At 39.7% G+C, this 15952-nt stretch overlaps 1 protein-coding gene across 3 annotated transcripts; it reads right to left on the bottom strand.

Annotated features, from left to right (window-relative positions):
* Positions 1–1971: 1971 nt before the first annotated feature.
* Positions 1972–14451, bottom strand: ldb3b (LIM domain binding 3b). 3 transcript variants are annotated; one of them, XM_032503225.1, is made up of 9 exons: positions 14202–14451; positions 10757–10908; positions 10366–10435; positions 6575–6597; positions 4934–5131; positions 4154–4177; positions 3207–3376; positions 2984–3020; positions 1972–2688 (listed from the first exon to the last, which is right to left on the bottom strand). In XM_032503225.1, the coding sequence occupies exons 1-9, from the start codon at positions 14295–14297 to the stop codon at positions 2592–2594; spliced, it is 867 nt and encodes a 288-aa protein (XP_032359116.1). In that variant the 5' UTR covers positions 14298–14451; the 3' UTR covers positions 1972–2591. The 3 variants fall into 3 exon arrangements, with proteins under 3 accessions (XP_032359116.1, XP_032359117.1, XP_032359115.1); XM_032503226.1 differs by lacking the exon at positions 4154–4177; XM_032503224.1 differs by lacking the exons at positions 4154–4177; positions 4934–5131; positions 6575–6597 and adding an exon at positions 9688–10016.
* Positions 14452–15952: the final 1501 nt, after the last annotated feature.

The following is a 15952-nucleotide window of genomic DNA, read 5'->3' as shown; positions in this document are numbered from 1 at the left end:
TGGTTCATTATGTTTGGCACATTGTTGGGTCAGTTCTTATATCAGAAGTTAATAATGTAAATGCTGAATGCCCTAAAACCTGTTGATACAAACACACAAGGCTCCTAACCCTACAGTTTGCACATATCAGTGAGACTTGATTTCTCCATTTTTTTTGCAAAAAAACTCTCCAGAAAGTGCCATTATGGTTTATTTTTCAATTTTTTTCCTGGGGGGCATACCCCACCCCCCTAGGGAGTCCCCCATCCACCCACATATACCAAATCCCAATTTAAACCCTAAATGATAAAGACCAAAAGAAATTGCTTTGCACGCGGCAAAATATGGTTTGGGCCCCCCCCCAAATCTCACTCCAAGGTTTTTGGAAAAGTTGGCAGCCCTGGCTGATATAATTAGGAAATTAGTATGTTGTGATACAATAACAACATGTCACATATTGAAGTGAGCTATTGCTTTCATAAAGCGGTCATCAAGTATGACAATATGAAAGTTATAGACATAGTTTTCAAAATAAACAATCATGTTCACAATAAAATTACCCTCCTAGCCTGGCCACACATACCAGCGGTTGCTATTGGCTAACATTAGCCTACACTAGCAGCTAGCACAGACTATTTATTTTGCTTAATGCTAAAGAAGGGCACAAGATAACACAACAAACTACTACCAATTGAGGTAACAGAACAACATAAAATTGTTGTTTTTATCAATCAATTTATCAAAAAGGCTGTCTGACGGCAAGGTAAATATATTCTGAATACAGCATACACTTCAAGGGATACGTGGTCGAATTTTTTCCAGCTGTACGTCCTGAGTGTGTGCAGGTTTTCTCTCAGACATGGAGTGTTACTTATTGTGCAAAATAATTCGAATCATAGCCGTTGTGGGCCTACATGGTTATCATATCACATCTATGAACCAATCAGATGCTTGACTTAAGCTACCTGTTTTAGTCTTGCATTGCCAGACCTTCCTTCACAGCGCTGTGGAGGAGGGTCTGAATGTGGGACAAGCGGCCTTAAAAGAGGGATTTCCAGCGGAATTTCTGGCGACACCTGAACAATCCTGGAAGTGGAACGTTGTTGATATAGACTACGCGTTTTATAATTACATCTATAACTTACAATCTATTACCCCTCTCTCCCATGGACGTATAGCTTTCTCCTCTCCATTTGTTCTAAACATCCCATCCAATTGGAGGATCCACAATGAACATGTTATAATTCAGCATGTTAGCCACACTTAGCATGCACCTACTTTATGTGGGTGTGTTTGATTTCGGTCACTGAGCAACCTTGCGGGGGTTGCATTAAATCACTGTTCAATTAAGTTTGATGCAATCTTTTTTTCTCTTTTTTAACGATGCCGAGGTACAGTAATGCTAACATTAACCCATAATGGCGTATTCATTGTTTTGCATTGTTCTACTTGATACTGGACCAATGAACGTTTGCATTTAGAACATAAAAACCTATGTGTTTTCCAGAGTGATGCAAATTTATTGCCTTTTTTATTTTATTTTCACACAGTGTTTCCATGTGACTTTTGTTTTTACTCTGTAACAGATGGGACTTAAATTGCGGTAAAATACAGATTGCATTACATTTGCACAGATCTTTTGGATAATCATCTCTGTACATTATAAATGTTCTTTAGAATTCATGCTGAGATTGAATGTGCAATCAAAAAAAAATTCTCTTTTATGTCAAATATCCATTATAGAAAACCAAACTTTGAGAATGCAGCAGCAGTGAAATTCAGCTCTCAACCCTGCTACCATAGTTGTGTCATTGTCTATGTCGCCACCAGCTCATAAACAGTCATATTATTCTGTCAAAACCCATCAGATGCTCTTTCTGAATGGTCTTCTTTCCTGCAAAACACCCCCACTGCCATAACAACTGCACTAGAAATGACAGGAAATGATACTGATTGAGGAATGTTCTTATCAATTATAACACAACACCATGCTTTCAGTTTTTGAGTCCCAAAATAGAGAGTGAAACGTTTATTCAATTTGTTTGAGTTTATAACAGTTCACTCAGCCGTATGGTTTTAAGAAAACATTTATTCACATTGATATAAGTACATTTCTGAGTGCATTTTTACATACTGTTTTTGTGCATGTAGGTAAATCTCTGTGTGCATTTGTCCTTGTGTGCCTTCTAACAAGCATGCTTTGTGTTAAAATTCCTATGTTTGTGAATGTGATAAATGTGATAAAAGAAACATCATCAGCTCTGCATTTTCATTTGAATATTTTTGTACAATTTCTCTTTCACTTAAGAGAGACAGAACCCAAACAAACAGGAAACAAAGAAAGAAAAACCCAAATGTGAGATCAGGTCTTAGCAGCGGACAGATACATTTGACAGGTAATAATCAAGCTTATGAACACATAGCATTCTCACACTAACAGTTATTATCTCACATACTAATCTAGGCTACAACACTATCTCACATTCCTGAGGAGTTTCCTCCTCCTCCTTTTCCTTTTTTATCCCTACACAATTAATTCGTTCTTCCTGTTAACTCCTGCGCTTTTGTCCATATCTTCTTTTACATGTCCTCCTCATCTCTCTTTCCCCTCTTTATTCCTGGACGTTGAGGATCTGTGCAGACAGCCCGTGGTGCCAGTTCTTCAGCTTGGCAAAGCGGGGCCCTTTCACCTCGGACTCAAACTTCTCTCTGATGGTGTGGAAAGCAGGTGATATTTACACTTTTAATCACATTTTTACAGCAATAGTTTGCTACTGCTAGCAGCTGATTAGCTTAGCTTAGCATGAATACTGGATACAGGGGGGAACAGCTAACCACGCTCTGTCCAAAAGGTAATTAAGTCTGCCTACCAGCACCTCTAAAGCTAATTAATTAACACATTAAGTTTTAAAATGACGTGTGGTTTTGTATGAGCAGGACTATTCTTGGCAGTGACCAGTAACCTCGTGAAGTCTCCGCTGGCTGCCTTGCATCTTGTTCTTACCTTGACTTTAACAGGGCTTCCTCATCTGGGTCTTGCACTGCATGGGTGGAAATACACAAGACATTTGGTAAGGATGAACAAAAACCTAATGAGACGATAAGCATCAATGAGATGATAACTGAGTCTGAACAAGAAGTGAGGATAAGCAGAGATGAGTATTGAGAAGCTCAAGAGAGGAGGTAGGACAGGACAAAAGGGGGTAAGGAAGAGTCTGTGTACTGACGGTATTCAGTGCCAGTGATGTGGGCCAGCATCCTGAAGCTCTTGGACTGCAGGTTTGCAGCACGACGAGCCCATTCAGACATATCCTGATTCGTTTCTCCAGGCCTGATAACTGCCTGGTAAACCGGAGACGCACAGTCCACCACAGAGTCCTTGATAGGCAGAGCTCCACTGCAAGGAAGAGAGTACCTTTAGAGCACGAAGTGTGTAGTATGTACTGTATGTGAAGCCTCCACGTGTAATAGATGAGCATAATGTATGATGATGTATGAAGTTTCATTATGAGCCATTAGTTCATTAAGATAATTAATCAATAATTATTGTATTAATTGTAATTGTTCTTATACACTGTCTTTGTGTTGTCCTATAGTTCCACATACAAGGTGCCTGTACTGTGGCATACAGTAGATACTGAAGTGAGACTACACAACAACATGACTGGATGTGTGTTAGAAAAATGAGCCAAAACTGATCGAGCACTAGTTGTTTGAAAACCTTTGATTTGATACTCAGAACATTCCCATGCAATGAAATCCCATCATTTTAATGGGGCTGTGATGATATTGGCTGCTTTTTAAGAGGACATCTCCAAAAAAAAATACCTAAACACAACTCACACTCTCACACCTTGAATAAAGTACCTCTATGTACTTCCAGATACACATAAAATTACCTCTTTGTTAGTGAATTTTACCATTATACAGTATGACACATTAAAAAAAACATTTAAAAAAAATTGACATACGTGTACATATGCTGTAGAATTTGCATTACATTTTCAGGAATATTATTAATTATAATATTAATTATAATCATATTAATATTATAATATTTCAGGGATATTAGTTCATGAAACACATAGAGCAACGCACAAGCTGTTATGAAATAATAAGACAAAGGAGACGCATATGAGGAGAGGGGAAAGAAAAGGAGCGCTGCTGTACTTACGACAAGGGGGAGCCCGCCTCCTCACTGAGGTCACAACCAGGAAGGAAGGTTGGGGAGGGATGGGTGGAGGACAGCACAGGTGTGGTTGGTCGTTTTTTGTGTGTGGATGGAATGAGCAAAGGAAAGTGGGTTGAAAAGCACAGAGGAATACGCGGCACGGACACAGACAACATGGAAAAGCCAGGGCATACAGTAAAGTATCTAAGTGGTAGGAGCAGGGCTTCCATATTTGTTTTTTGGATTTTTAGAAAACCTGTCTAAAAGGGTTGATTCCCCCAAATTCATTCACCCATTTATCATTTCTATAGAATATTTTATATTATATATAACATTTATTATATTATATATATATATATATATATATATATATAACATATGTAAGGGCCATCAGTTTTAATTATTTCAGCTTAATTTCTAAAAGGACCATTTTTTCTGTAAGTTTTGCACTCTGAATGACAAAAAACCCCATGAGCCTCAGCAGATGTTGCTTAGGGGAGAAAAGCCAGAATAAAATTTTTTGCAGATTCACCATGCCTCGTTTTTGGTGTTGGGAACAAGACGCAGCACCATAGCTGTTAAACCCTGAACAAATCCACTTAGACTTCCACTTTGCAGCTTTATGGAGGAGGAAAATATTCTGTGGGGTATGTTTTTTGGTAATTCTGGGCAACTGATCCTTTAATTTCTCAACGTGCAGGTCGGTTTGATCAGTGTGATGTAAAGTGCATGAGTAGATAGAGCGCATAAAAGACTGGAGAGGGGATTAGTTTGTGACCTCACCTGTCGTGTCCCTTGGCCTGCGACTGCCCTGCGATAGCGTCCATGATGGCGTCCTGTGAGTACATGCTGATTGGTGTGTTGTACTGGGCGTGAACAATGGTGGCCTTCCCCCCTGGACCCCTCACCTCAATCGGCTTGTGGGTGGACAGGGCCGAGTCTTTCAGAGCAATGGGGTTGAAGCTAGGAGTGTACTCAACACTGTCAGTGTCAGGAGGTGGGTTGGGGGTCAAAGGGTCAGTGAAGAGGAGGTGAGGATGTTTCAGGTGCAGATGTGAAGATGAGAGGTTAACAGACATAGGGAAGAGAGGGGAATTTTTGAGTAAGGATACAACAGAGAAGGCGCTAAATGAAAGGCAGGGAACTGGATCAACAAGTCGCAACATAGCTGACAGACAGTTGGGGCTGTTGCACCACTCAATATTAGATTTAGAGCTCCAATAGGTGGGTGAGTACCCACACAAACCAAATACACATTGCACTTCACAGTAGCTGTGTCCCTATTCCAAACTACATAGAAATTCAGGGGGGTTGAGACATGAGACAAAAACCATTTGCCTTCTCCTTATTTAAATCCACTATGTGTAGAACTTGTTTCTGACTTTGCGCACCCTAATGGAATGAAGGATTCTAGGATGAACGGGCAGAACCAACTTTCACCTGGATTGTCTCATGTTTCTACAAAAAAAACTCATCAGAATAATTGGACAGATGATGTTATCACATAAAAAAATGCTTCATGTTCAATTAGGAGTATTATTCCAAAGCTGCAGTTCATTGACGTCCCTTAGGTGCACAATACCTGTTAGCAAAAGGTAGTTTATGCTATCTTATGAAACAGTACATGTACATATTACTACATAGCATTTATTAATATGCAATGTGCAAGTGGAACAAATTCTTCATCCGTCACGACTGGCAGCTAAACCACTGCAAACCAGAATACAGTCGGAAAAAAAATCCAAACATGCTAAAGATTCACAACAACCAATCCACAGTGGAATACACACACCCCAGATTATGTTTTACACTACTGCCAAACATGGAAGTGCAACAGGCAGACAAAACGCTAACGCACATGTAGTAATATATTAAAGCTGAGCACGACCAGCAGAAGTGGAAAATATAGATATATATATCATAGTATGGTAGATATCCTATAGGGCATGAGTTCAACATTAAAATGATTATTTAAGAAAAAGCACTAAATATGATAAAGTATCAAAAAGAAACGTATTTGTCATTGCTTGTTTATGCAAAGTTCTTTATCTATGAACTTACTAGCACTACAACAGTTAGATGGATGTAGCAAAGTATAAACTATAAAGGAAGAAGTAGAAGACAATTTACTCAAGTAAAGTAGCAGTACTTTAAAACTGTACTGAAGGACAGTACTTGAGATGTACTTTTTTACCTTCCACTTCCGGGGAACAGATGCTGTTAAGAACATGTTACCAGAAGAAACAAATGATCAGCACTCTCAATTTGCTATTAAAGCTACATTTAAGGCTAAAGCTTCAGTTGAACTTCATGCATATGAATGCATGTTTGACACAACGTCACACCAAAATCACTAAAAACCAACACTATCTGCTTATGCATACTTCATGCACATTTACTACTGGAAAATGCAACAGTACTGACTTTGCGGCTGTGTTTGCGATAACCTGAAACACACCAGAATGGCACAGACAGACAGAAGGAGACAGAGAAGGAGAGAATGTCATAAATCACCAGAGATTATTTCAATAACAATGGCACCGTGTGTGTTTGTAGGAAATGATCCAACTATAGCATATGCTGTTATCCCATGTACAGGTCAGAATAGCCTCTGATTGTCATCACTGGGATATTTCCCAGCTTCCCCTGCCTCATCAGGAGTGACTGACAAGAGCAGAGGCCTCTCAGTCACATTACGCAGAGACACATATGGCACAGAACATCCACAAATATACACAACAACACAAACAACACACGCCACATGATGACTTATGTCAGGACTGCAGCCCTTAAATATAGACATCACTGCAGTGGCTGGCACCTCAATTGTAAGGCCACTCATAATACTGCAATGCATGTAAAGGAATGACTTTTTAATCATTTTTATCCAAGACACCTGTCCAACAGATCCTGTAGAACACATTAAATGTTAAAAAGTTAAAGTTTCATGAATTATAACTTTTATTTTAATACCATTGGAGGAGCATATTTTCAACAAAATTTAGATCCAAAGACATATTTTCTGGGCTGTGCGGTTACACAAGCCTGTGTCCTGAAGGACCGAAACAAGCTTGGTACTTACTCAAGTTTTTAGGCAGAAATCCCACTTTTACAGTATCATGGGTTTCAGCTTTTCATTAAATTATCCATTTCCTCTGATCACAATGCAAGAAATGGAGTTTGATGGTTTAAATTAGCTATTTGAGGGGCTGTGTCATAACCAGTAGCAAACAGCTTTAAGCCTGTATATCTTCCAGAATAGCAAAAACTACTAATGCCAACTGTGATCAACTCCAAACATCTCTGGTTTTAATATAATTTTAAATGTGTTCAGTTCCACTCTGCCACCGCAGTAATGGTGGCAGTGCTTGTGATTGCAACACATAATTCAGCCGGCGGATTCTTCCATACAGTACACGGATGTGTTCAGGGTACAGGACGTGGAACGTGCTTAGTAGCACCTCATCCACACATGGGACATCTCCCTCCAGAGAGGGGGAGCTATCTCAGGTTTGGCAGGGGGGGGCATCCAGGGGATTCAGGATGATGGTGTGTAACCAGAGCAGAACATTCCCTGACCAACAGCTGCACTCTCCTGTGTGTGTGTGGGTGTGTGTGTGTGTGTGGGTACGCGCACGTGGAAAAAGAAGTCTCAATGTGCTCAGTGAGGTGGGGTCACTGCGCTGGTATGATACTGTCGCCATCGTCCCTGCAGTCTGCCTGGAGCACGTTTCCTGACACCTGACTTACTGTTGGCCTTTACTGTAAAGCAGCTCTGCTCCAGAGGGGAAACACATTAGTGTAGACTGATATCTGGATGTGATATGTCAGAGGCATAGCAGATTGCATCCTTAATTAACATCTACAAGTATTTCATGACCGAGGCTTCACCCAAATTCATGCACATCCACAAGTCCAGTGTGCAACGCTAGCCTTAACTTAAGTCCCACGGAACTCTACTCAGTGCAGCACACAGTACAGTTGAGATAAAGGCATTGCTGATTAGGCCCTACATACTTTGCAAAAATGGCATAAGCTAGGGTTCACAAGAGCCTTTTTGGAATACCCAACATGCAAATGTATATTCATACAAATAACCTAAATAATACTTGTTTTTAACGGTGTCATTCTAACACAAAGAGCAAATGTAATCAGGTGATATTCTAGAATTTGTTCTTTTCTTTTTAAATAGAAGACTCACGTCTTGAAAAAAAATGGATCTGGAGCTCAGACAAGGTAAGGAAGTCAGAAAGTATTGAGAAATTATGGTGTTTTTTTTCCGTGTTCACAAAATAAAAAATATAGAACATTGTCACCATTATACTGTAAAACACACATCTTCTGATTTGTTATAGCAGCGTCAAACCCCAAAACGGACTATAGTGGCCCTCAAAATCCAAAATGGACCATTTTTTTTCCATGTAAGACAACTACTGGCAGTGTCTCGACATCCGTTTGATGCTTTTCAGAGTTAGTGGACCAATGTCAAGCAATCCGGCACTCTGCAAGGCAGCCACAGTGTGTTGTACTTTTCTCACACACACCCATTCCAATGTTTCTCATAGCCCGCTCCAAATGTGTTATTTTTTTAAACCATAATGTATAATGACCCACAAATGGCCAAACATCCTTACATATGGTTGGGTAAACTAATTATGGCAACATTATAGAGCTAACTATTTTTTTAGAATCAATTCAATAAATGTTCCAGCTTTTAGATTTTTGATTGGGAATAGTTAATATTCTTTGATAGTAAATGAAGTCAATGGTTTTTGTACAGTTGGTCGAACAAAACTAAATATTGTCACTTTGGGGTCAAGGAATGTGATGAGCATTTATAACTAGACCAAACAATCATCAATCAAAAAAACTAATTGAAATAAAAAGTCATTGTTAGTGGCAGCCCTGGAATATTTAAACAATTAAAAAAGCAACCTACAGAAAGTTTATATTTTTAAATATTAACATACCTCTAGTGGCTGAGGCAGCAACAAATCGTTACCTTCCTGTAACCTCCCCAGCGATTAAAAAAATAAAAATAAAAAAATAAACTTGACTTGAAACAAAGCTCTGGTTTTTGAGGAAAACGGGATTAATGAGGACAAAATGAGACACATTTGCTATGAGATAAATAAAAAAAAAACTCATGTAGGGAAATCAGGGAGCAGGAGCAGCAAAAAAGAGTTCTTTAAAAAGATTTTTTGCAACATCACGTCCCTGGTTTCATTCCTGTAGTCTGATCTCCTGCGACTCTGTTACAGGCCGGCCAGGTATGTTTGTGTGTACACTCCTCAAATAGTGCCATGTGAGAGATGAATGACTGCTGGGATAGCAATGGAAAGTTCTGAGTATATACTTAGATTGTGGTCCTGTTAATGTGAGATTAAATTGGGAGGGTGTGATGTCATTTGCTTCATTCCTCCAAAGTGAAAAGCAGTACTTTTGTTTTGTTACGTCAGCTGGTGGTTGGTTTTTGGGTTATCACTCAAGATGTTAAATTGTTTCTCTTAGTATTACAAATCTCTACGGTAACCTACCCCAGTGATGAAACTTCCCGGGAAGCTGCCGACCTCTGTCCTAACTTGCCCTGCATCAGCATCATTTCTGTGACAGTTTCGGGAGAGTAAAGGCCAACTGGGGAATTGTACTGCCCCCGTTGGCCTGGTGTAGAAATGGAAAATGGTGTGGAGGAGGCAGGAGCTTTGGTCAGGGTCGAGAGGAGCTCTGGATCTTTTTTAGGAACTTGGAAGAGATTCCCTTTGGATGGCTTTTTATCCTGTAAAACTTCATAGGACAGTGGCTGCTCCATTTGAACCTCCTCTCCACAATGTTTAGGTCCGACCTCCTCTTTAATTTGTTCTAACTCCTTAAAAAAATGAAAAGAGATCAAGATAGATATATATATATATAAAAAAAAAGCTTTAAAGTCAAACAAGAGTAAAGGCATAAACTTGTTTTGTTTGCTGACCCCTGACCTCTGCACAGGTCTCCCTGCAGTTGCACTGTGAATATTTGACACTAGAGGGCAGCAGCAAGTTGCCTGATGGCACCATTAAAGAATTGAAAAGACATTGTCTGGGACAGGACAAGAATGCATAACACATATGACAGACAGACATACATGCAAACATGTAGAAACATGAAGTATGCAGATGTACAACTAAAATTTTGTGTTCGTTTATCCATTTGTTAATTGTTGTTGTGGGTGTGTGTACCTTCTGGTGAGGGATGACTGGCATGGGTGAGTCCATTCTTGGAGTGGAAAATGCTGCAGCACGTCTTGATCTGAAGTTTAAATGACAAAATAACCCTTTAAGATATACTGTTAAATCATATTTTGCCACTTTTTGACAATCAAAAAAGGAAAAAAATCAGCCATTAGCAAATCATGAGTACCAAGTGGGGTATTCCTTTGTAGGTACATATTACTATTAATGTATAGCCCAGGACATTTATAACACGTATTTCCTCCTAATCCCCCACACTGATTTGTCTTTTTCCTGTTCTGTCTGCAGGTAATATTGTGTAACTGAAAATGTGCTTCTTTATCATCTACTTAGGTTTAATGGAGACAGGTGTTTTGGTGTAAGTGTACTGGTTGTTTACTTCTGCATAGTGAGTGACAGTTTGGTGGTGGCAGACTTGATCTTGTTTTGGGCCTCCATGTGCGTCATCCCCTCAGTGCTGACCCCATCTATGGCTGAGATGATGTCACCCTGGGCCAGGCTGCCGCCCACTGCCTTGCTGCCCGGAGTTATCTATGGAGGGGTCAAGAGAGCAGTTCACACTCGGACCACTGACATAGATTCCTTAAAAAAAAAAACAAGCAACTCAATAAATAAGACTTAAAGAGATAGAGAGTAGAAAAGCAGATGAAGCTATCATTCAATCAATCATTTATCAGCACTGCAGGTAAAGGGCTGGTTTAAATGTCTGTCTTAGGTTTATCAACAGAGTGGAACCAAATTCTTATCTAAGATACTAATTGGTCACCACAGCTGCAAACAACATTGTCTGTCACCAAACTAAAGAAGTAGAAAAGCAGCAGGATGTCTAGTAACAAAGCCGTGATGTGTACGGGACAGGGATACAGGGGAAAGGAACTGTGACCCAGACTACTGATACAGTCTGTGCATAGTGGCTGATCGTTAAATCCAAGAAATTTTTTTCATAAAATGATTTTCCTTTGGCAGATATTGTATTTTCATTTTCAAAAGAGCATGTTTTTTTTTTTTTTTTTTTTTTTTTTCCCATTGTCAGCCACACATTGACCTTCAGCTGAATCCTCATGCTCATGGCCCCGCAACTAAGCCAGACTTTAGTGCTTAAACTACACAGAGAAAAGGTTAAGTGAGTCCAGAGGCCTGGGGTATACAGTATTGGGTCTAGGTCTACAGTGAACTAGTTAAAGAGTTAAAAATAAGCAATGCTATTGATGCCTCTAGCTTCACTATGACTGACCCTATTGAGCCCCCCTTCATCCCCCAAACACACACGCCGCACTCCTCCCACACACCTGCTACTGACATTCACTCAAGACCTCCTTGATTCTATTCTATATATTCTCTAAATCGTTGCTCTCTACAATCCACGTTATCTGCATTATTTCACCACTTCACATCACTGTTCTGTAAACGTGTGCATGCGTGTGCATGTGTGTGTGTGCGTGTGTGGTGGGTGTGGTAGCAGCTGGAAAAAGCAAGGAGAAAAGAACTTTATTTCTGCCACATTGTGATCACACCCACTCTGGCATGCATGTTTTCATGTGCATCAGACATTTTATATATATACATATATAAACATATGTATGTATATATATATATAAAACAGATGATGACAAAAATGAAAAGATTTCTTAAATTGTTTCATTTTTAATGAAAGACTGACACGTTGTGGATTTCCATCCTTGAAGTACCCATTTTAAAAATGTTCCTTGCATGTTTTGTATCTAAAATATACATATCAATCCATAAAAGAGATTTGTGCGTCTTTCAATTGTTGATGGTGTGCTGAAAACTGTTTCCATTTATTTACCCTTTAGACGGCATGTAAATAGATTTTAATATCTATTTAAGGAGACTCATATTTCAGCCTTTATTCAGAATGTTAACTATGACAACCCGACTAACAGTCATATAAAATGACTGGACATGTGTTGTTTAGTTTGACACTTATTTAATGGACAATACTTTAGCTTTCTTTTATATTTCTTAGCAAAAGTGGGATGAAATCCAAACCACAGCAGTGTTACGGCAAACTGTAATGGCTGCTCAAGTTGTCATGTCAAGCTGCAGTGTCTCATATTAACCTGTCAGAGCCCACACCACCACAGGATTAACTCAAATCCAATGATTCAATGTTATGCTGGACACGAATGAAAGCTCCGCCTGGTTAAGGGTTTAGGAGACAATGAACTGAGGTCTGGAGCTGTGAATCAATAGAGATCCCCAGCTGAGCATCAATCAGAGAGTTAACGTCCACACTGTTAGTGTCCAGGAAGCTTCAACTCCACTACCTTATTCTCATCTCATGAATCTCTCAAATCCTCCATCCATCCATTCTTCTTTATAATGATGTGGTTTTCTCAAGGGCAGCTCCAAAAAGGTGACACTGAACTATAAGCAAGGTATAAAGCTTACCAAAGGTAACACAAGCTGCCATGAGCTTCCTTGCTCTCCTTGCTTCTTTCCTGGCCCATTCCCAACCCTCTCCATCCATCCACCTCTCCTCCAGTGCTATTTAAAGGAGACGCTGTAAATACACCAGCAGTCCTGCCAGAGAGAGACACCCAGTCTCTCTGCTGCAGAGGTTAAAACTAATTAATTTCTTGAGGGATACTTCACTTCCCCCACTGTTTTTTAAATTCTACATAATAAGTTCAGGCAAATGAGATTAATTTATACCAATGGTAGAGAATGTTTAAGTGGACATGCAAGACAATAAAACGTATGTGTGTATTTTAATAAGTCATCTTTGTCTGCTGTCATTTGCAACAACAGCAACTTTAACTAACCATGTACTTGATGTAATGTAATTATTGGATTGACATGTAATTTGTTGTTGTTGACTGTTAAAATAAGTCACTTGATCTCAATATCATCAAAAAAAACTAATCTTGAACAATAATTTGAGTGTGCTGAGCTTAAAAGTTGTTCCACTTTAGTCAATCTGTAATTAATCAACTTGACATTTAAGCTTTTATGTAATGTCATCAAAGTAAATATTTCACCTGTTTTTTTAATAGCAATTTCAAGTTCAAGAAAATTTACAGCAGTAGAGCTTTCCCCAATGTAGCAGCACCTCTACTCCCGTTAAACTATTCCAGTCTTTCCACATGCTGCTCTATTCTAGAAATCTCCCTGCCAATATCGCATGCAGCAACATTACATAACCGCCACTAAGTCACTGCTCACAAACACAAATCACACCTGCGCACACACATATAGAGTATGCACATGCCTTGACACAAGCTTGATGAAGTTTGAACATGCAACACGTTAATGTAAAACAGTGAGAAGGTGATTTCCAGGTGAAAATGATCAAACTGGGTTAAATCTGGTTTGGAAAATAAGTTTTTAGACATCTAGGTTACATTTCATTATTTTTAAGGACCTGTAACCTACACGTCTAAACTATCTTTACTTTTAAGCCAAATTAGTTTTTTACTGAGACCCCTACATATGTTTTCACCTGCAAATAACCAAATGGTGCTTATTCAGATATTCACACAAGGAAAATGTGATAACAGTGTGTGTGTTTTGAAGTTAAAGGGTTCTGTGTTCACGTTATTGTGCATGTTGGTTCTTTATTATGTTTGAGTAGAACAGAGTCAGTCAATCAGTGTACCATGTTGAAGATCGTAAGTTTGAAATCATTCGTGAACTATTTTGTCATCATAATCAAATGCTGTCAGTGCATTGTTTTGTCATAGCGGATTATCAGTTTGCTCTTGTTTGTGAAAAACTTTGTCAATGTAAAATTTCTGGTAACTTCTTGTTTATTTGTGAGTGGCTTTTGTTGCAGCAGCCTGTGTGGGAGACTCTGTCCTTACCCTGGAGATGGTGAGCGGCATGTTGAAGTCCTTTCCTCCCTGTAGTCTGAAGCCCCATGGAGCAGGGCCATTCAGAGTCACTGTGTACGTACTCATCTTCGGATAATTATTACACTCCTCCTGCTAACAACTCCTGCTGGCTGTGTGGTTTCTCCTCCTGCTCGGTGTGCCCGTGTTCTCCGTCCTCCCCTGCTATCCTTTTGTCCCTGTCGGCCCCGGTGGTTTCTTCTTCTCCGTCAGCCTTGGCTTCACTACCGTCTCTCCCTGTCTGCTCCCAGCTCTCAGGACAAACACCCTGGGTTGGTGGTGCTGCTGGTGGGTCAGGTGCTATGGAACCTCTGTGACACACACATAGGCATACATTCGTGCACACAGATATACATATGTGTAGATAGACACACACAGAAAGAGTTCAGAGCTAAGGTGAGCCACTGCAGAACAACAGTAAACCGTTTCTGACTAGAGCCACAAAAAAACTCTTCTAACTATACCATGTTAACCAAAAACTCCCTAAACCAACTTGACAAATTCCAAACTCTAAAAAGTCAGCTTTAATGTTTATATTAAGAGAGAAAAGTTTCTTGCCTGCAGAGTTGCTGAGGACGAGGGGCAGACAGACTAAGAATAGCTGAGGTGAGCATAGACACAGAGGCCCTGGCCCTTATAAGGCCTGTAACACGAAGCCCCAGAATGCTTCACTGCCGATTCACGTCGCCAATATAGACCTCTCTTACTGCAACACATTCTCCCTCTCTCTTTCTCCCTCTCTTAGTGCTATCAGTTCATGCTGCTGGCACCCTGTTATCTGTAACAAGTGTATGTGCACGGACGTCATTCGCTTTCATTCCACTCGAGAAAAGGAAACAACGAATTACCTGGCACCGTTTTCCTAGAAGCACGCCCACCAAGTTGACTGAGTCCCATGCTGTGTGTGTAATGAGGAGCAATTCCGTTAGAAACCAACTACAGCTGTTAAATGAACACAAACAGAATCTGACATTGTTTAATAGGTGGTGACAGACTTTACTTTTTGATCATGTCCTGGTATATAAGTCACATGCACACCTTGAATTTGAGAAGTTTGTGAAGTTTGTGCACTGGTGTGATACTAAACAAGTATTACAATTTTAAAAGACAAGACATGGTAGAGCAGTAAGTGAACATAAGCCAGTAATGATTCATAGCAATATCTCTCAAGACAGCGCTTATCAATGTATAGGACTACAGGTCCATAGTGAAGACACGCGCTGTTCAAGATTAGAAGATTGATGCCACTCTCATGTCTGTCCGTCAAAGAAGAACGTTAGCTTAGCATGAAGACTGGAACTGTGGTAACCGTTTAGCTTTGTCAAAGGTTAAACAAATCTGCTTATTAACATAACTACATTTTTACTAACAGTTTTCATAAAATGTGTTTGTCTACACATTTAACGTTACCTTCTAGTCAGCAGGTGATTTGTGAATGTTAGTATTTTCCGTAATGATGAAAAGTAAGATATGTGTGCAAATAGAAAGGTAGAAAGCACACCCAAAACAACTAAGAGCTTATGGGTAAATCAACATTAAAAGCTGTTTTTATGCATTAAACTGCATTAATCAGATTGCAGCATCTCTAGTGATCTGTCAGAGTGGGTGGTACACAGACTCAGGTGAAGAAGAAACCTATGTTTTAATTTAAGACAGCTCACACAGGCTCACGTGGGTGGCTGTGGCTCAGTGGGAGAGTGGTTGCCTGCCAATTGGAAGGTTGG

This window comes from Etheostoma spectabile, chromosome 21 (genome assembly GCF_008692095.1).
Source record: "Etheostoma spectabile isolate EspeVRDwgs_2016 chromosome 21, UIUC_Espe_1.0, whole genome shotgun sequence".
In the NCBI taxonomy this organism is placed as follows: domain Eukaryota; kingdom Metazoa; phylum Chordata; class Actinopteri; order Perciformes; family Percidae; genus Etheostoma; species Etheostoma spectabile.
This window is presented reverse-complemented; position numbering and strand designations above follow the sequence as displayed.

What these genes read in the sequence shown, in the direction of transcription:
- ldb3b (XM_032503224.1), bottom strand. Translation starts at nt 14,297, where the DNA reads ATGAGTACGTACACAGTGACTCTGAATGGCCCTGCTCCATGGGGCTTC. An exon ending in TGCCGCTCACCATCTCCAGG is followed by an intron (nt 10,909 to 14,201) that starts GTAAGGACAGAG and finishes ACCCCTCCATAG; the next exon opens with ATAACTCCGGGCAGCAAGGC. An exon ending in CAGTCATCCCTCACCAGAAG is followed by an intron (nt 10,017 to 10,365) that starts GTACACACACCC and finishes CATTTTTTTAAG; the next exon opens with GAGTTAGAACAAATTAAAGA.